We start from the raw sequence: 20,709 nt of genomic DNA, 5'->3' as shown, positions 1-20,709 counted from the left end.
AGGCCTAAGCTCAGTTTTCTTGTCCCGCCCTCTTGCTTGACCTCGCCCAGAGGGAGGATGGGCTGCGTACCCTTTAATTTCCATACGGCCCCGCCTACGCCACGCCCCTTCTTTCACATTATTTCCACCCAAGTCATTTCAGCTCCGGAGGGCCTCCTGCTCAGACTCACCTAGCCGTGCTTTCTGTTCACTGCAGCAGGGTCTCTGTCCCTGGAGCCCAGGACGCAGGGGCGAGTGAGGTGAGATTGCCCTTTCAGGACCCTAGCTCCCCCAGGATGCTTCCTCCATTGGGGTCCTCTGCTTCCAGCTAGGGGTCTGGGCAGTACCTTGGCCAGCGGTGCCGAGGTTGGCCCTGGAGCTGGGATGGGGGGACTAGGGTTCTCTGAAAACCCCTAGTCTTGAATTGCCTCCCTCTCCACGTTCCCCGGTCTCCTGCCCTGTGTGCAATGCTGACAATAAACCTCTTTGTGCCCCAGCATGCCGCTTCTCCGTGGACACCTGGTTCCCGACCCACTCTGTGCAATGTCCTCTCATTGTGGGATGATGCTCTGGGGGGGGCCAAGGTAGATGTGAAGGAGGGAGGGGACCTGACTGCTCTGAACCGAATGGTCACCAGTGGGTAAGGGAGAGCTCACGCTCCTATATGCTCCTCAAGGCCTGCAGTGTGTGAATAATAAAAGAATTTAGTTAGGTCAGCTGAGACACCTCCCAATGGACTTTCACACACTTTTCACTAGATCCTCCCCAAAGCCTGGGCAGGCAGTACTGGGCAATAGTTAAGGGCACAGATTAGTGGTGGAGTCACACCTGGGTCTGAAGATTAGTTCTGACTTTTATTTGCTGTGTGACCTTGGACAAGTTCAGTTTCATCACCTGTACGACAGGGACTTTATAGAGCTGATGAGAGATTTAAATGGAATAGTGTATTTAACCTGTCCTCATCTGATGTGGGAGCAGAAACAGTGGCTATCTCAGAGGGTTGTGCGGTGGAGAGTAAATGAATAAATAGGGGGAGTTCCCGTCGTGGCGCAGTGATTAACAAATTCGACTAGGAACCATGAGGTTGCGGGTTCGATCCCTGCCCTTGCTCAGTGGGTTAATGATCCGGCGTTGCCGTGAACTGTAGTGTAGGTCGCAGACACAGCTCGGGTCCTGCGTTGCTGTGGCTCTGGTGTAGGCCAGCGACTACAGCTCCAATTAGACCCTAGCCTGGGAACCTCCATATGCGGCAGGAGCGGCCCAAGAAATGGCAAAAAGACAAAAAAAAAAAAAAAAAAGAATAAATAGGTGTGAAGTGGAGTTCTTTTCTCTCTCTCCCTTTCTTTCTTTCTTCCTTTCTTCCTTTTTTTCTTCCTTTCTGCTTTTTAGGGCCTCACCCGAAGCATATGGAAGTTCCCAGGCTAGGGGCTGAATCCAAGCTACAACTGCCGGCCTATGCCACAGCCACAGCAACGTGGGATCCCAGCTGCATCTGTGACCTACACCACAGCTCACGGCAATGCCAGATCCTTAACCCACTGAGTGAGGCCCAGGGATCGAACCTGCGTCCTCACAGATACCAGTTGGATTGTTTTCCCTGTGCCACAATGGGAACTCCACGTAAGGTCTCATTGTGGAGCAGTGGGTTAAGGATCTGGTGTTGAAACTGCTGTGGCTTGGTTTGGCACCTGGCCCAAGAACTGCTTCAGGAATGGCAAAAAACAAACAAACAAACAAACAAAAAAGGTGTGAAGTGCTTAGAACAGTACCTGGCACATACTGCGTGCACTCATGTTATTAGCGACATGAGTATTAGTATTTGTGTACTTGTATACATATTCACATTAAGTACCTGGCAAATGCTAAAAAAAACCCACAAAAAAACTCAAAACAAAAGCCAAACAAACAAACACAAAAAACCAGGTGGTATTAGGGAGAAAGCAGCTTACCCTTTCTCAGGCTTGCAAAGATTGCTTGCCAGGCACAGAGTAAGCGTTCCTTACTGGAGGCAGGTTCTACTTGGGCTATTTGAATTGTTTGTTTGTTGTTGTTGTTGTTTTGGTTTTTAGGGCCACACCTGTGGCATATGGTGGTTCCCAGGCTAGGGGTCTAATCAGAGCTACAGCTGCCGGCCTATGGCACAGCCACAGCAACCTGGGATCTGACCTCAGGTGCCCAAGAGAGAGGCCAATGTTTTTATTTTGTTTTGTTTTCTTTTCTTTTCAGGGATGCACTTGAAGCATATAGAAGTTCCCAGGCTAGGGGTTGAGTCGGAGCTACAGCTGCTGGCCACACCCACAGCCACAGCAACTCGGGATCCCAGCAGCGTCTGAGACCTACACCACAGCTCATGGCAATGCCAGATCCTTAACCCGCTGCTTGAGGCCAGGGATCTAACCTGCAACCTCGTGGTTCCTAGTCGGATTCCTTTCTGCTGTGCCGCCAGGTGAACTCCTTGAATTGGTTTTTTGCGGGCTCACTCAGTCAGTGTGGACTAGAGTCTGGGAGGTCTGGTGCAGGAGGGTGTTGGAGATAGTGAAGTGGGTCATTACAGGCACATAAGAAGCTGTGATGCTGGACAGATGGCCAGGATAGTGCCAGCTGTGCCGCATTGCTATTTCCATCTCCCAGCCATCGAGATGAGAGATGCTGTAGCTGGCTCAGAGAAGGTCAGCACACTGCAGAGTTCTCAGGGTCTCTAAGAAGTCCAGAGTCCAGAGCTTGGAAGTTTCTTTGCAAAGCTCCCAGGATGCTCAGCAGCCCCGAGAAGCCCCCTGAGTACATTTGGAAGGCCCCAGAAGAGGGGTGGCCTCTTCCCTGGGAGGAAAAGCAGTGCCTCCCTCATTTTTAGGATGTTGGTCTGGGGTCCTTCAGAGCCTCTCAATGGCATAGGACTGCCATTGTTCCAGCCCCCCTCTTGTACCTCAGACTGGACTAACCGGTTCTGGGGAAGGGGGGCGGGGAGCAGGCACGTTGAGACAGCCGCCTGCCCGCCTGCGAGGTTCCCTCCGCCCTCGCCTCCCCCCTCCCTGCCCCACACAATACCCAGGAGCTTGCATTGCCTGGCTCAGGGGCCATGCTGACATCGCCCCCTGAGGACCTGGCTGCAAGCCCAGAGCCCCCAGGGTGGCCTGGAGCCCTGGACCGTGCTGGAAGCTGGACGGAGCTCCCTGGCTGAGGTAGGGCCCCACCTGGTTGCCAGCAACCCTATCCTCCTCCCGCCAGTCTTCCCGAGTGAGTCCTTTGTGCTGCCTGCCTGGCCTCTGATCCAGGCCCCCACTTACGGCCAAGGGGGCTCTGCAGCTGGCTGGGCCTGGATCCCCCTTCCAGCCATCGCCTCCCACTGGGCCTCCTCTCTTAAGGAGAAGAAGAGCCCTGACAGGGCCCTACCCCTCCGGCAGTGGGTGGCAGGGCAAGGGGCACCAGAGAGGGAGCAGGGAAAAGCTGGGCGCAGGAGGCCAGAGGCGCTCTCCCCAGACTGCGGTAGTGGCCAGGGACCCTCTGCCAGCCTTGCCACGGAGGCCCGTGGTCCCTGCAATTAGCAGTGCCTCCTGGATGGGACTCTCCTGGGCCCTGCCCATCCTTCTCAGCTCGCAGAGACACTCATGGTGACACAGGCTTCCTAGATGGGGAGCTGGGAGGGTCCCTAAGGGCTACTCTACAGATGGAGACACTCAGGCCCAGGCTATGATTGGCCTAAGACCACACTGCTGGTCAGGGTCAACACAGGGCCTTGAACATTGGCAGGGGTTTTCCTCTGTGGGCTCCAGAACGACCCTTGCCTGGTGGACAGTAGAGGATCTTGTGATCATGTCTTGGGCAGGTAATGTCCCTGTTACCTGGGCCAGTCTCTTCCTGAGGTTTTTGTTTTTTCCTGGCAGAGATAAGCCGTAAACACAATGAACATAGCTTTGCCCTTCCCTGGGCCCTAGCACTGAGGTTGAGTGGACCACATCCGGGGAAAGCCACAGGGCTGGCATCCCAGCTGGATGGGTCATTCCCATCGCCCCTTGGCCTGGACAGAGGTGGAGGCTGAGCCACGCCTGACTTCCTCCCTGGGGACCTGCCTCCAGCCTTGTCAACCCCCTCCCCACCCCAGGAAGCCTTACATGCCCCCTCCGTTGACCCGGCCTTCTCCTCTGAGGGTTTAATAGGAGGTGCTCCTGCTCCAAGTTGTTCCCCGGTTTCCTCATTTATCCCTGCAGCTGACAAGGCTGGGAGGGTTCCTCTCTGCCCTCCGGGGGCTTCCAGAGCCCAAGTGGAGAGAATTGCTCATAGCAGGAGGGGTCTGAGGCATGTATGTATTCCTGCATGTGGGTACCCACAGAAGCAAGTGGGATTTCTGTGTTAAGGCCTGCTGATTCCAGCAGAAAGAGACCAGTCTGGTGGCGGTGGCCCCCTGTGTCTCCTGCCACATGCTCCTATAAAATAGGGTGTGTCTCACCTTCACTATCTCAGTTTTCCTACCCATGTGGTCAGGGCCCAAGCCATCCTCTGACTAGAGCAAGACTGATAGTACTCCAAAGAATGACTGTCAGGAGTTTCTGTTGTGGCTCAGTGGGTTAAGAGCCTGACTAGGATCCATGAGGATGTGGGTTCAATTCCTGGCCTCGCTCAGTGGGTTAAAGATGCAGTTTAAGATCACAGACTTGGGGTCAGATCCCGAGTTGCTGTCCCTGTGGTGTAAGCTGGTGGCTAGGGCTCTGATTTGACCCCTAGCCTGGGAACTTTCACATGCTTTGGGTGAGGCCCTAAAAAGCAAAAAAAAAAAAAAAAAAAAAAAAAAAAAAGAAAGAAAGAAAGAAAAAAAAGAATGACTATCACCAAAGAAAAAAAAGAATGACTATCACCTGCAAAGCTTCCACTGTGTACTGGGGCTGGGTGCTTGATAAGCATTACTATTAGTTTTCGTATTAGCATTTTGGAGCATGGCTATCCTATTTATCAGACCAGGAAACAGGGAGGAACCATCCCGTCTCCACTCTAGGCAGGAGATGAAGAAAGCAGGAGGAAGCAGGGTGAGGAGCTAAACAGAGTGGAGCCCAGTCACAGCTCCGGCTTTCCCCCGCTGGGTCCTCCCCTCCTTCCCTCTCTCCCTGGGTCCCTGACAGTGTCACTGTTTCCCTCACGCCAATGCTTTCTCCCTATCTCTGTGCACTGGGCCCCGGGGTATTTCAGGCAGAACAGTTAGCTACTGCTTCCTCCAGGAAGCCTTCCTGGAATGCCCAGGTCCAGCTGAGCCCAGCACCCTACTCTGACAGTTCCTCTGAGTTGGTGTTTGCCAACCAGGATTGTAACTGTTTTTGTTGTTGGCTTTTCCATGAGACTGGCAATCCCGCAGGGCATGAAATATTTGCCCATCTGTCTCTTCGAGTTTTTTTCTGAGCTTCACATCTGTCTCTGAGTATCTGGTCTGTCTGAAATTTTCAGTGTCTCTGTCTCTCTGTCTCCACCGCTGGGTCTCTGAATGTCTCAGCATCTGTGGTTTTCTGGTTTTGAGTGTTTTGGGGTCATGGTTTCTGCTGTCTAAAGGGTCTCCGTTCTCCAGGTCTCAATCCCTCAGGCTATCAGGCTCTGCCTCCTGGGTCTCCTGGGCCTGCCAGGCTGGGCGCTGCCCCTTTGGCCCAAGGGGGCCTCTGGGGGGGGGTGGTCCTTGCTGCCCAGCCTTCCCACAGCGAGGCCAGGCTCGGGTAGGCCCCCGCCCAGCCCGCTGCCTGTTCCCTCCCTCCCTACCAGCTTGCCTCACCACAGGGTTTGATGAATCAAACTCTTTGTCTGGGTGGGATCTCCCCCAGCCAGCTGGGCAGAGACAGGGCTTCCCCTGGCGGAGCAGCCGAAAGACATCAGCAGCGGGCCTCGGCTGGAGAGGTGAGGGGCTGGAGGAGGGAAGGGCCAGGGGGCGAGGGCTGGGGGTGAGGGCTCCTTGGTCATTAGGCTGGTCCTGAGGCTCTGGGAGCCTCCGCCGGCAGGATGACTTCCTGCTCAGAGAGGAGGACCTGCTCAGCCTGGCCCGATCCTGGGGCTGGGGTTGGGGTAGGGAAGAACCCCTCTCTCACCCAAAGCTGGAGAGCTGGGGCACGTCCCTGCCCTTCTCCTGGGAGGATCCAGGCTGATCGGGGTGGTGGCCCGCCTGCCAGTCTGTGACCCTCCCAGCCAGCTTGGCATGGGTGTGGGCGCCACACAGTGCTGAAGGCTGTGACTCTGGGCATGGGAGGGGAGGTTGGGTAACACCAGAGCCAGGGCTTCTGGGCCTGTGTATTTGTATCTGCATCATGGTGTTTGAGTGTGAATGGAGCAGGAGTGTGAGAAAGCTTGAGTGGACATGAAAATACCTGATGGGCCAGTGTGTGAGTGTTTGTGGAAATCTGAGTGGATATATGTACTTGTATTAAAGAATGTGTGTGAATGTGTGAGCCTATGAATTTAAAATGCCTGAGTGTATCTGAAAGTGTGCATGTCAGTTGTGTACTTGGGAGAAGATGTGTGTGGATGTACATGGAACTGGCATGGATTTGTGTGACAACCTGTGTATCTGTGTGTCTGATCACATGTCAGTGAGAATTAGGCAATATGCAAGGTGTTTAAAAGCACAAACGCAGAAGCTAGACTGTTTGGGTTTAAATCCTGGCTCCAGAATTTACCAAATAACACTTTCTGTGCCTCACTTTCCTCATCTATAAAATGGGGCTAATAATAGCATCGTCTCAGGGTTGTTGTGAGGATTAAATGAAATAATATGTGTAAAGCACTTAGCCTGTCATTCAGTAAGTGCCAAGTAAGCATTAGTTATTACTATATAATTAGCTGTGTGAGTGCTTGTATGGCTGTGTGTATACTTGTGTGCAAAAGTGTTGGTCCAGGCCTCCGGGACCTACTTGCTGGCCAGCCCTGCTGTCCTGTGTCTCATTCTGATGCCTTCTCCCCTGCAGGCCCAGGTGGGTGGCAGAGCAAAGGAGGAATGGACTGTGGGCCACCTGCTACCCTCCAGTCCCATTTGGCTGGGCCACCTGGCACTGCCCACCACCCAGTAGCAGTGTGCCAGCAGGAGAGCCTGTCCTTTGCAGAGCTGCCCACTCTGCAGCCCCCCAGTCCTGTGTGTCTGGATCTCTTCCCCGTCACTCCAGAGGAGCTGCAGGCACCTGGCAGCCGCTGGTCCCTGGGGACCCCGGCTCCTCTCCAAGGGCTGCTATGGCCACCATCCCCACGAGGCCCAGACACCGAGATCTCCACCAGTGGGGGGATGCGGCCCAGCAGGGCTGGCAGCTGGCCACACTGCCCTAGTACCCAGACCCCAGCTCTGGAGGGATCCTGGAGTCCCCATCACCCACAGCCACAGCGCCGGGCCAGCCATGGCTCAGAGAAGAAGTCAGCCTGTGAGTCACTGGAGGGGGGTGGCTTGGTGGAGAGGACTGGGGAGATGTTGGATGGCTCTTTTAGGACCCTTAAGCCCCCCAGTTCCCCCAAATAGGCAGGACATTAGTGATAAGAGAGCTAGGGCTCAGGGAAGCCGAGGTACTTGCCTGAGGTTACACAAGGAGTGGCTGTCCTGGGTTCCGTGACCCTCTGCCCACTGCGGTGAGGCACTTTGCCTTCTCTCTACCCTTCTTGTTGATCCCCTTACTCTGGGGAAAGATCCTGGCAAAAACATTGGCTTCTCTAGGAGTTCCTATTGTGGCTTAGCAGGTTATTAACCTGACTAGTATCCATGAGGATGTGGGTTCCATCCCTGGCCTCACTCAGCAGGTTAAGGATCTGGCAATGCCATGAGCTGTGGTGTAGGTTGCAGATGAGGCTGGGATCCTGCGTTGCTGTGGCTGTGGCTGTGGCCAGCACCTGTAGCTCTGATTTGACCCCTAGCCTGGGAACTTCTATATGCTGCAAGTGCGTCCCTGAAAAGCAAAAAAACCCAAATACCATTGGCCTCTCTCTTGGGCACCTGTCCCCATCCCCAGTGCTCAGGGCCAGTGGCAGGGAGGAGGTGGGGAGAGACCCCAGTGGATGCCAGCCTGTGCTCTCTCTCCTACCCCTCTGCAGGGCGCAAGATGCGGGTGTACCAGCGAGAAGAGGCCCTTGGCAGTCCCGAGGCCCATGCTGTCTTCCTGGAGCCTAGCCAGGCGACAGAGCAGGCCCTGAGCACAGAGGAGCCGAGGCCGCTGGAGCTACCTGGGCCCACCCGAGTGGGCCTTGAGGGGCCTGAGCGAAGGCGCTTCTCAGCCTCTGAGCTGATGACCCGGCTGCACTCGTCCCTGCGCCTGGGGCGGAATTCAGCAGCCAGGGCAGTGACCCCAGGGCCAGGCACTGGAACTGCTCGGGAAGGTACCAGCTTCTCCCCTGGGCCCTCAGAGCAGTCTAAGAGCCAGATGGGGAGTGGGGCACGACTCACACACACTGGACCTTGAGGCTGGGGCTGGTCAACTGGGGTGTGGTGTCCCCACGCCCAGGGCCACTGTCAGGGCCACCCTCCCTCAGCTCTCCCCCTCTCCAGGGAAAGCATCTGGAAGGGAGTCACGCAGTGTAGAAATGAGGTTTGACGCTACCGTGATGCCGGCACCTGTTGACCCGAGTGGGGGCCATGGCAGCTGGCCTGAGCCCAGGTACCACCTCCCAGCCCAGTACCCAGTCTGAGGCAGGGTACTGGACAAGAAGGGCCCTGACACTCCCTTTCCTAGGCTGGGCGCGCAAGAAGAGTCGGCTCTGGGTTCCGGGAGTGCCAGTGAGCGGCGCCAGTCACGATTCCTCCTCAACTGTACGTGGGAGGGGGTCACCGACTAAGGGGCTGGGGACTTTGGGGTACTGGGAAACTGGGGTTCGGAGAGTTGAAAGGTAGGGCTCTTGTAGGAGGGAAAGAATTGAACTCTCGGTATGCAGCACAGGAGCTAGTATGCAGTTGGTGCTCACGCAGTGTTTGTGGAATGAGTGAGTGAATGAATGAGTTCACTGTGTCCCGCTATCCGAACGGTCGGAAAGGCTGGTTAAGTAAGGCGGGCCCTTGGGGGAGCCGGGGAGGAGCCGGGCCCGGCTGCCGGGCGCCCCACGGCCCTCTCCCGCCCCTCTTCCCGCCCAGCCGTCCTCTACCAGGAATACAGCGACGTGGCCAGCGCCCGAGAACTGCGGCGGCAGCAGCGCGAGGAGGAGGGCCCGGGGGACGAGGCCGAGGGCGCAGAGGAGGGGCCCGGGCCGCCGCGCGCCAACCTCTCTCCGAGCAGCTCCTTCCGGGCGCAGCGCTCGGCGCGAGGCTCCACCTTCTCGCTGTGGCAAGACATCCCCGACGTGCGCGGCAGTGGCGTCCTGGCCACGCTGAGCCTGCGCGACTGCAAACTGCAGGAGGTGGGCGCAAAGCCGCAGTGGGGCGGGGCCGGCGGGGCTACCAGCCCTGGGGCCCCGAAGGGGTGGGGCCAGCAGTAGGTGGTCCTTGGACTTGGCGACCCGGGCCGTAGGGGTACTAGGCCAGCGGGACTGCAAACTGCAGTGGGTGGGCAAGGGATGCAAAGGGGAAAGTGGGGCCACAAAAAGGGGACTGTCGATGGGGAAGGTGGGTCTAGGACCTGACAAGGCGGGACCTGCTGCAAGCGAGGACACTGGAGCCCTGGAGCCAAAGGCGAGTGGGAAAGCGGGACGGAGGGGCGGGGCCAACAGGGCAAGGCCTAGGATAGGGCACGGCCAGAGACAGAGGCGGGGCAGAATCTGTCTGGGGCCTATGATGGAGGTCTCTGAAACGGAGGGGAGCCATCCCGAGCGCCAAACGCAAGGTGTGAGCGAGACCAGGCGGGGCCTAGGGCAGGGGCGGGGCTTGACGGGAGGGCGGGGCTAATGGGAGGGGCAGCTCTTTGCGAAGACTAGGGTCCAGCAGGATGGGCGGATGGTCAGGGATAGGGCTGCTTGCTAGAGCTTCAGCTGGGTTTGAACGATTGCGAGCAGCAGGAGGAGGGTCCCCCGAACCCTCCCGGGCGCCAGATTGTGGGGTGGGGCTAGACAAGGGGCGGAGACACGAGAGTACTGCTAAGTCTAAAGATGTGGTGTCCAGGGTTTATGGTGTGCGAGGCCAGGGGGTTCAGGATGGGTTGTTTTGGCCTTTTCAACCCTGTGTCCGCCCTCGCTCAGGCCAAGTTTGAGCTGATCACGTCCGAGGCCTCATACATCCACAGTCTGTCCGTGGCTGTGGGCCACTTCTTAGGCTCAGCTGAGCTGAGTGAGTGTCTGGGGGCGCAGGACAAGCAGTGGCTGTTCTCCAAACTGCCCGAGGTCAAGAGCACCAGCGAGAGGTGAGGGAGTGCTCTGGCCTCTCCAGGGTCAGGGACCGAGCCTGCAGTTGGCTCCTGGCCCTGACCCCTTGCTGACCTTTCAGATTCCTACAGGACCTGGAGCAGCGGCTGGAGGCAGATGTCCTCCGCTTCAGCGTCTGCGATGTTGTGTTGCACCACTACCCTGCCTTCCGTCGAGTCTACCTGCCCTATGTCACCAATCAGGCCTATCAGGAGCGCACCTACCAGCGCCTGCTGTAGGGCTGGGCTCTCTGAAAGTGGGGGGTGGGGGGTGGGGAGGATAGAGGAGTCTCAGGCAGCGGTAGGTGCTTGGGTGGGGTGCTGAGTGAGGAAGGGTGGCCTGGGAGGGGAGGGGCACCTGAAAAGGCTCTGTGACCAGGAGAAGGCTAGACCCAACCCTATGGGACAGGAAGGATGTACTGAGAAGGCACCCGAAGAGCCAGTGGGGTGGCTGGAGTCATGGAGCCCAGGAGTTCAGGGCCAGCTGTGATCGCAGACTCTCCCCATTTTCCAGCCTGGAGAACCCCAAGTTCCCCGGCATCCTGGCCCGCCTGGAGGAGTCCCCCGTGTGCCAACGTCTGCCCCTCACCTCCTTCCTCATCCTGCCATTCCAGAGGATCACTCGCCTCAAGATGCTGGTGGAGGTACCTAGAGAGCACCAGGCTGTGGTGAGGGCTGGGTGGGGTAGAAGCCACTGTGCCTTCCATGGCCCCTTCTGGGCACCCACGGCTGGGCAGGCTCACTGGCAGAAGTCATAGCCTGCCTCACTGCACTGACCTCACCCTCCAGAACATCCTGAAGCGGACAGCACAGGGCTCTGAAGACGAAGACATGGCCACCAAGGCCTTCAATGCACTTAAGGAGGTAAGCTTGGCAGGACAGGGGGTGTCTGGCTCCCAAGGGCCTCCCCCGACCCTTTGGGTACCTCTAAGGGAACCCAAGCCTTCAGAGTCTCTGGTTCCCCAGTGGGAACCCGAGGCTGGGCTCTGGGAGCCAGGGTTGGGGAGGCTGCATGTGACCCACCCGTGGCCTCCCCAGCTGGTGCAAGAGTGCAACGCCAGCGTGCAGTCCATGAAGAGAACAGAGGAGCTCATCCACCTGAGCAAGAAGATCCACTTTGAGGGAAAGGTGCACGCCCTGAGCTGGTGGGATGGGGCAGCCCTGTCGCCTCCCTCCCTGGGGGCTGCAGGCCCTCATCACTGTCCACGCCCCCCCATCCCCTGCCCTAGGATCTCTGCCCTGCAGCCCCCGGCCTGACCTGTGCTCCCCCTCGCCTCCTCCATCCTCCCAGATCTTCCCGTTGATCTCTCAGGCCCGCTGGCTGGTTCGGCACGGGGAGCTGATGGAACTGGCACCATTGCCCGCGGTGCCCCCGGCCAAGCTGAAGCTGTCCAGCAAGGCTGTCTACCTGCACCTCTTCAATGACTGTCTGCTGCTCTCCCGGCGGAAGGAGTGAGTTGGGGCAGGGTGCAGGGGGAGTAGGTTGGAGTGGGGCTCCCTCCTTCCTGATCCATGGGCACCCCACCAGTCGCTCTGCCAGGCTGTGCTGCCAGGGCGCCCTGAGCCTTGGAGGCTCCCCTAGGAAAGGCAGAGATAAGGCAAGTTCATCTCCTGGACCTAAGAATCAAAGGCTGGACTGTGTGCCGAGGACTTGAAGCGGCTCTGAGCTTAAGCCAGTTGGAGCAGAGATTAAAAGCATAACCCTCGAGTCCCAGCTCTGCCCTGAGTCATAATGATAGTAACCAACATTAACTGAGTGTCTGTTCTGTGCCAGGCATGCTACGTGGATTGTATCCTTTAAACTTCTTTTTATTTTTTTTGTCTTTTGTTGTTGCTATTTCTTGGGCCGCTCCTGCGGCATATGGAGGTTCCCAGGCTAGGGGTCTAATCGGAGCTGTAGCCACCGGCCTACGCCAGAGCCACAGCAACGAGGGATCCGAGCCGCGTCTGCAACCTACACCACAGCTCACGGCAACGCCGGATCGTTAACCCACTGAGCAAGGGCAGGGACCGAACCCCAACCTCATGGTTCCTAGTCGGATTCGTTAACCACTGGGCCACGACGGGAACTCCTCCTTTAAACTTCTAAACGTCTTTCTGGGAAGAAGGCTTCCCCGTTACTCTCAAGACCATGGAGCTAGTGAGTGCAGGATCCAGGAGGAGGCCAGTCAGTCTGATGCCAGATCCCAGGCTCTTAACTACTATACTATTCTGTTTTCCATCAGTAAAATAGAGACTACCAGCTAGGGAGAGTCAATGCGATAATAACATAGCACAGTGCCTGGCACATAATGAACATTCACTTAGTATTAGCTGTCATTATTGTAAATTTGGGATGGGGGAGAGGACTTCCTGAAGGAAGCAAACCTTGAGGCTGGATGGGATGAAGAATGGACATCTTATGCTAGGGAAAGGGTTCGTGTCTGACTCATTCATTCATTCAATAAAGCATCACTGAATTCCCGTTCTGTACTGGGTGGGCCCTGCAAAGGGTGCTGGGGACATAGAGATGAATGAGACTTGTTCTCTGCTCACAGGTGCTCTCAGACCAGTGAAAATATGTCCTGACAACCACCTGTTTGGGGTTTTGATGGAAAGGTTTACTGTACTGTCGGACCTTCGGGTGTGAGAGGAGAATTAGTAAAGCTTCACAGAGGAAAGGACATTTGAGTCGGGTTTTGAAGGATAAGGAGGAGTTTTCCAGGTAGAGGAGTTGGAAGGAGATACAGCCAAGTCAATGAAGGGTGTAAAAGCAGAGGATGCTTGGGAGATGATGAATCCTAATGCGGCTGGATTTGTAGTGGGAAAAGGCAGCGGAGGGAAGTTGAGATGCTGAAAGTCTTGGAAGAGAGGTTGGATTTCCTGAGGGCAGTAGGGAGCATGGGCAGTAAGCAGAGGAGTGACATTTTACTCCCAGCCAGCTGGAGAATGGCCTAGAAGGAGAGAGACCAGAAGCTCTTGTAATTGCCCAGATAAGAGTAATGCTCCAGAAGTGGTAGGGGGCTTGGGGATAAGTGAATTCTTCTTTTTTTTTTTTTTCTTTGTCTTTTGTAGGGCTGCACCTGCAGCATATGGAGGTTCCCAGGCTAGGGGTCTAATCGGAGCTGTAGTTGCCGGCCTACACCACAGCCACAGCAACGCAGGATCCTTAACCCGCTGAGCGAGGCCAGGGATCGAACCCGCAACCTCATGGTTCCAAGTCAGATTCGTTAACCACTGAGCCATGACGGGAACTCCAGGGATAAGTGAATTCTGAAGACAGTTAGGAAATAGACAGATAGTGCACAGCTGCTGGTTGGGTGTCGGGGGAGAGGGAGGAAAGAGGCAAAAATGGAGACTAAGTTTCCTCTTGGGTACCTTGGTGGCGTCTTTCACTGGAATGGGAGACAGTGAAGAGGCCTGGTCGAGAGGGAGATACTGTTTTGTTTAGACAGATTGAGATAAAGGAAGCTATGGAACATCCTCCACCCACCCACCCATCCACCCTTCCCACAAGGCTTCACCAGACCGAGACAGTGGGCCTGGCAGTGTCGGACACCAGAATACAGTTCAGCTATGTCCTAAACTGAGACAAAGCTTAGTTTCCATACCAGTTAGAGAGCCAGACACAAAACAGTCCATCAGGGGAGCTGCCCTGTTGGCTCTTTGGAACAGAAGCTCCGGGAAGGGGTCAGAGAGGAGTGGAAAGCCTGCCTGGGGGCCGGGGACTGGTCTCCATGACCTTCCACCTGTCTGTGAGCCAGCAGGAATGGATCCCCTGTTCCCTTTAGGGATTTTGTTGGCTGCCAGGGAGGAGGTGCCCTATCCAGCCATGTTTCCCTGAGGAGGGTCCTAGAGGGACAGACGACCCCTTCTCCTCCCTTCTAATCAGAACTCACCTCGTCCTGAGGGTGGGGGCCAGTCTGACCTCACCTCCCCTGGCCCTGCAGGCTGGGGAAGTTTGCTGTCTTTGTCCATGCCAAGATGGCGGAGCTGCAGGTCAAGGACCTGAGCCTGAAGCTCCAGGGCATTCCTGGCCACGTGTTCCTCCTTCAGCTCCTCCACGGGCAACACATGAAGCCTCAGTTTCTGCTGAGGGCCCGGACAGAGTGAGTGGGCCTGGGCGTGGGGAGAGAGGATCCCCCCTTCCCGCCTAAGTCTGGACATGAGCAGAGCTGGCATCCAGGGTGTTCTGGGCCTGTTCCGCTCTTCTGTTCTTGGGCTCAGAGCTGTGGGGGGCACTGGCTTGGGAATGGGGCTTCCCCTGGGGTGGGGAAGTCGTGACCTGGGCCCCAGGCCTGGACATCATACCCAGTTCTCCCATCTGGCCCTGGGAGACCGCACTTTGCTTGTTGGGACAGCTCAGCCTCCCTCTCCCTAGAAGTGAGAAGCAGCGATGGATCTCAGCCCTGTGCCCCTCCAGCCCCCAGGAGGACGAGGAGGTCGTCAGCGAGGGGGAAGGTAGCAGCCTGCCAGCCCCACCCCCAGCCTGGCCTGGGTACCTCATTGCTCTCCGCTTTCCTTCAATCCTGGGTGCTGTACTGCCAGCAGGGCTTGTGAGGAGAGAGATGGACTGGCCTGGGGTGGGCAGGGGCAGCCCTCTGAAAGCTTGAAGGATGGGCAGGATTGATATAGGACAGGCCAGCCTCCACGTGCACAGGCAGCACACCGGAGACAACAGGGCCCTTTCCCAGTTCATCCCCGCAGAAGCCCTTTTCATACGTTTTAGAAAACAGAGATGCGGAGAGGGGGTAAAGTGACTTGTCCAAGTTCAGCTACTAAGCGGCAGAGCTGGGATTGGAGCTCAGGTCTGTCTCTAGCTTTGTATCAGTTACAAAGCAGACGGGAACCAGAGGGGCCAGGGCGTGGGCTGGTGGTGACGGGGGAAGCATCTGCTCTGTTGGTCCAGGGGCTTCTCTGGGTGTGAAATGAGGCTGCTGAGCCAGAGCACAGCCCTACCAGAGAGCACCGGATGGGGTGGCTACCAGGTGGCTGTGGAAGGTTTTGGAGTGGTTTTTTTTTTGGTCTTTTTTTTTTTTTTTTTGTCCTTTTGGGATCATACCTGCGGCTCAGGAAGTTCCCAGGCTAGGGGTCCAATCAGAGCTGCAGCTGCCACAGCTACACCACAGCCACAGCAATGTGGGATCCTAGCCCCATCTGCAACCTACACCACAGCCCCCGTCAACGCCCCATTATTAATCCACTGAGGGAGGCCAGGGATTGAACCCGCGTCCCCATGGTCACTAGTCAGGTTCACTAACCGCTGAGCCACAACGGGAACTCCTGTGGAAGGTTTTTGAGCAGGAGCATTAGGGCTGAACATTAGGTGCCTTCCATGTGCCAGGATCCTGAGGGGCTTTTATATGCATTTATTTTATGTAATCCTTATGACAGCCCTATTGGGTAGATTCGTTTTTTGCATCTGAGAAAACTGAGGCCCAGTATGGTTAGGTAACTTGCCCAAGGTCACACAGCCAATAAGCTGGGATTCAAACCTGGTCTGGACCCAAGGCCTGTGGTTTTCCTGGTACTCCCAGCCCTCCTAGTGCAGTAGAAGGAGCTGGGGGCCTGGACTGGAGCTAATTCTCTGGCTTGAGCTCAGAGTCCTTGTTTGGGCTGGAGGGTAGACTTCCCACTCCAAAGACGTGCTCAGGGAAGGCCTCTGAAGGATGGGTAGGGGCGGCCATGAAAAGATCTGGGGAAGAGCACTCCCGGGGTAGGCCAGCCAGTGCAAAGGCCCTGAGGCAGGAGAGCAAGCGCTCAGAGTGTTTGGGAGGGGAAGAGGAGGGGAGAAGGAGGTAGCAAAGGGGCCACACCAGACTGTATAGGGTTTTGTAGGCTGTTGGGCACTTTGGATTTTATTCCAAGGGCAGCGGGAAGCCCTGGGGGTTATAAGTGAGGGTTTGAATCCCAGTTGAGAAGGATGGTCTGGAGGGAGCACCAGCGTAGCATGAAGGCCATATAAAGGGGACACTGCTATTTTGTGGGGACTGCCTGGGGGCAGTTAGACACTGGCCTGGCGGTCAGGAGTGAAATGAATTGAGCCAGGAGATGAGAGCCTGGGGCAGAGAAGCCGTGATGGAAGCCAGCAGGGACTGGGTTTACCTGGAGCTTGTGTTTAGGATAAGAGAGAAGAGTGGTCAGTGTAGACAGAGGAAAAGCAGCAGTTGTGGCTACCCTCCCACCTCTTATTTCCTCCTCCTGCCTCCCCCTGCCTCCCCCTGCCCCATCCTACCTTGGGGACGCCTTCACTCTCCCCTGGGCTCTCAGACCACCCCCAGGTTCAATGTGTCAGGACATACAAGGCACTGCAGCCAGATGAGCTGACCTTGGAGAAGACCGACATCCTGGCAGTGAGGACCCGGACCAGTGATGGTGAGAGGGGCCTCCGGGGAAGGCCTCCCTGATGGGGCTTTGGTGAGCAGGAGGCAGTTGGATAGCAGAGACTTCACAGGAAAAGGTTATGCAAGTGTTGATCAACCACAGCATGCAGGAATCAGGTTAGACAAGAGAAGGAACTTCCTGCTTGCAAAGATGTAGGAGTGAGAGTAACTGCTTGGGGGAGAGTGGAAAGTCCCTTCTCAGAGGATATCAGGAAAAACAGGTCAGAAGTTCATCTATAAGTCGGCCAGAGGCATGCTCTTTCCTGAGCCTGGGAGATGCTGAGATGATGTCCCTATGGCCCTGGGGTGCCAGTGAGGCTTGCATCAGGACGTAGGTGTTCCTTTGATGCCACTGATGCTGCTTCTGGCCTCTGTGTCCTTAGGCTGGCTGGAGGGGGTCCGCTTGGCAGATGGTGAGAAGGGGTGGGTGCCCCAGGCCTACGTGGAGGAAATCAGCAGCCTCAGTGCCCGTCTCCGAAACCTCCGGGAGAACAAGCGGATCACGAGTGCCACCAGCAAACTGGGGGAGCCACCTGTGTGATGGGCAGCATGGCCTGGGACACCAGCTCCACGGCTCCTGGACAGGTCTGGAGGGTACCTGCCGTGTCTCCATCTCCCAAGCTGCTGCTGCTGGCACTTCTGTTCTGAGGTCTGGCACCAAGGGTACAGGCTGGACACCTTGACGACACCTCCAAAGAGTCTCCCCTGTCCTCGTGCTCCTCAGTGTCCACAGCTCAGGGCCAAAGGTAATTTCTTCCTCTGGCTTGGAGGCCACAACCTGTGACCTCTGGTATCTGACAAGGATGGGGGCCTCTGCCTTTCATGCCCTCGACCCTGCCTAACTCTTGGTCCCTCTGGCAGGGATCTGGCTGGCAATGGCTCTGGTGCTGATGGGTGTTGGGACCTCTTTGTGTATATAGTTCTGGAATCTTCCAGCCTGAGCCTGTATGGGCCCTAGTTGCTGTGACTTGTCTGTAAATAAACTCTCATAATGCCCTTGCTTGGAGTCTGTGAGCTGTTTGATGCTGCCTCCACCCCAGCCCCACCCCCAGCTAAAGACCAAGAGGGTCTCTTTCTTCCATTGGGGACTTGCCCTTCTGTTTACCTCTTAACTGGAGGAGGGTGTGAGTGGGGCTGTACATCAGATAGACTGCTTTTGGAAGCAATTAACAAAATATCAGACTCAAACAGACTTAAATATTTAAGAATTTAGGAGTTCCTGCTGTGGCATAGTGGGTTAAGCATCCAGTGTTGCTGCAGCTGTGGTATAGGTCATAGCTACCGCTTGGATTTGATCCCTGGCCTGAGAACTTCCGTATGCTGCAGATGCAGAAAAAAAAAAAAAAAAAATTAAAGAATTTACTAGTTCTTGGATTTGTTTCTTAGAGCTTCATTAACAAATTATCACAAAGTAGGCCATTTAAAGCAACTGAAATTTATTCTATCACAGTTCTGGAGAACAGAAGTCTAAAATTGCTCCCATGCTCAATTTTTGCTGCGCCCTTCCTGGCCTCTTTTAGCATCTGATGGCTGCCAGCATTCCGTGGCTTGTGGCTGCATCACTAATCTCTTTCTCCATGGACACCTTGCCTTCTTTGTGTGTCTGCCCAATCTCCCTCTGCCCACCTCTTAAAAGGATACATGTGGTTGCATTTGAGGCCCACCCAGATTATCTCCCCATCCCATAATCCTTAATTTAAATCCTATCTGCAGAGAACCCTCACTTTGCCCAGGACAATATTCATAGGTTCCAGGGATTCGAATGTGGGTATCTTTCACAGGGGCATTTCTCAGCCAATTGAGAAGTGTAGGGACAGATTGGGCTTCAGGCAAGGCTTGATCCAGTGGTTCATTGATATCACTGACAATCCAGCTTTTTCCATTTCTCTATTATTATGTTGCTCTTGGTATTGGCTTCATTTTAAGGCTTCTAAGGGCTTCTTCATTCATTCCACATTGGTAGAAGAGAATTGTCTTTGCCCTAGCATTTGCCGTCAAAGACAAAATGATGCTTTAGACCAGCTGCTTGGGTCTCATGGCTACCTCTGGGCTGATCACAGTGGCCACAGGATGGTGTGTGTTAATAGACCTAGCGTAAGTCATGTGCTTCATCTCCGGAACCAGATTATCTTCTCTGGAACCCCACAGATCCCCAAGTGAAGTCTGGTGGCCGCTGCAAAGGAGGGGCAGATGCCAGGGAGGCCAATGTTCACTGCCATCCAAGTCAGCCAAGAGAGTGGAAAGACCTGGGAATAGTGAGCTTGGAGATGTGAGCACACTTGATGGGATAGGAGCATCCTTCATCTCTCAAAAGGAGGTCAAAGAAAACAAATGAGTTGGGATGGTCCTGGAGGGCAAACATTGACAAATGGGGAGATGCTCAGAGCCATGAAGAAGGCTTTGGGGATGACTTTCTAATGGGAGATGGTGCAAGGAGGGAGGAGTGCATGGGCTAAGGAGACAGACATACTTGAATTTGAATTCTGTCCCATACATTTATACCCCATGTGATTTTTTTTAAAAAACAAAGCTTTTAGGAGTTCCCATCATGGCTCAGTGGTTAACAAATCCAACTAGGAACCATGAGGTTGCAGGTTTGATCCCTGGCCTCGCTCAGTGGGTTAAGGGTCCGGCATTGCCATGAGCTGTGGTGTAGGTTGCAGACGCGGCTCGGATCCCGAGTTGCTGTGGCTGTGATGTAGGCCGGCAGCTACAGCTCCAATTAGATCCCTAGCCTGGGAACCTCCATATGTCGCAGGAGTGGCCCTAGAAAAGGCAAAAAGACTAAAATAAACTAAAATAAAAAAAAGCCTTTAGGGAGTTCCCTTGTGGTGCAGTGGGTTAAGGATCCAGTGCTATCACTGCAGAGGCTTCTCATGTCACTGCTGTGACATGAGTTTTATCCCTGGCCCACAAACTTCCGCATGCCTTCAGGTGCGGCCAACAAAACAAAACAAAGCAAAAAAATGGAGTTCCCATTGTGGCACAGTGGAAACCAATCTGACTAGTGTCCATGAAAATGCAGGTTTGATCCCTGGCCTCGATAAGTGGGCCGGGGATCTGGCGTTGCTGTGAGTTATGGTGGAAATCGCAGATGTGGCTTGGATCTGGCGTTGCTGTGGCTGTGGTGTAGGCCAGCAGCGGTGGATCTGATTTGACGCCTACCCTGGAACTTCCATATGCCATGGGTGCGGCCCTAAAAAGACAAAAACAAAACAAAAGAAAATAAAAAAACTAAGAAACCCCCATTGGCACGTGACTATTAACAGACCTCCAGATTGCAATCAGATTTCACCAGGTTTTCCACTCGTGTCCTTTTCTCGTGCCACGGTCCAACCCAGAATTCCGCATGGCACGGAGCCCGCAGTTCTCTGCACACTGCTCTGATCTGCCACAGTCTCTGAGCCTTTCCCTGTTTTTCACGCCCTGAAAACTGGTCAGTTCTGGTCAGCACTTTGCTGGACCGTTGCTTCATGTGGGTGCGTGTGATGTTTTGCTCATGACAGGGCAGGAGTGGCGGGTTTGGGGGGAGAAGACCGCAGAGGTGGAGGGCTCTTCTTGTCACGTCATCTCAGGATGCACGTGATGCCCATGTGACTTATGACTGGTTGTGTCAACCTTGATGACATGGTTAAGCTGGTGTCTGCCAGGCTTTTCCACCGCGAAGCTACTATTTTCTCCTTTCCATCCTCTGTTATTTGAAGCAAGTGGAGCCCACACTCAGTTGGGGGAAGGCAGGCCACACTTCCTGGGAGCGAGAGCTACATATATTATTTTGACTTCTTCTGTAAGGAAGATCTTTCCTTCCCCATTTATTAATCAATCATTTATTTCTATCAGCACGGGTGCATGGTGTTATCTATCTTATCCTTTGAATTATAAATAAAATCAAAGTTATTTATTTTATTGTTCAAGTTGTTCCTGCTTTGACCATTGAGAATTCTTTCTTTCTTTCTTTCTTTCTTTCTTTCTTTCTTTCTTTCTTTCTTTCTTTCTTTCTTTCTTTCTTTCTTTCTTTCTTTCTTTCCTTCCTTCCTTCTTTCTTTCTTTCTTTTTTTTGCTTTATAGGGCCGCACTTGCGGTATAGGGAGGTTACAGCGCTAGGG

General features: G+C 55.0%; 1 protein-coding gene across 6 annotated transcripts; it reads left to right on the top strand.

The window, feature by feature from the left end:
• Positions 128–17,609, top strand: ARHGEF19 (Rho guanine nucleotide exchange factor 19). 6 transcript variants are annotated; one of them, XM_021095415.1, is made up of 16 exons: positions 128–239; positions 6,909–7,352; positions 8,014–8,295; positions 8,465–8,573; positions 8,649–8,725; positions 9,044–9,306; positions 10,081–10,241; positions 10,325–10,477; positions 10,756–10,885; positions 11,031–11,105; positions 11,280–11,369; positions 11,533–11,693; positions 14,171–14,329; positions 14,602–14,681; positions 16,491–16,595; positions 16,987–17,609. In XM_021095415.1, the coding sequence occupies exons 2-16, from the start codon at positions 6,938–6,940 to the stop codon at positions 17,142–17,144; spliced, it is 2,418 nt and encodes an 805-aa protein (XP_020951074.1). In that variant the 5' UTR covers positions 128–239; positions 6,909–6,937; the 3' UTR covers positions 17,145–17,609. The 6 variants fall into 6 exon arrangements, with proteins under 6 accessions (XP_020951074.1, XP_020951073.1, XP_020951075.1 ...); XM_021095414.1 differs by lacking the exon at positions 128–239 and adding an exon at positions 2,320–3,158; XM_021095416.1 differs by lacking the exon at positions 128–239 and adding an exon at positions 2,368–2,425.

The sequence above is a fragment of the Sus scrofa genome, chromosome 6, assembly GCF_000003025.6.
Source record: "Sus scrofa isolate TJ Tabasco breed Duroc chromosome 6, Sscrofa11.1, whole genome shotgun sequence".
NCBI lineage: Eukaryota > Metazoa > Chordata > Mammalia > Artiodactyla > Suidae > Sus > Sus scrofa.
The sequence above is the reverse complement of the archived record's forward strand: the minus strand, read 5'-3'. Positions and strand labels throughout refer to the sequence as shown.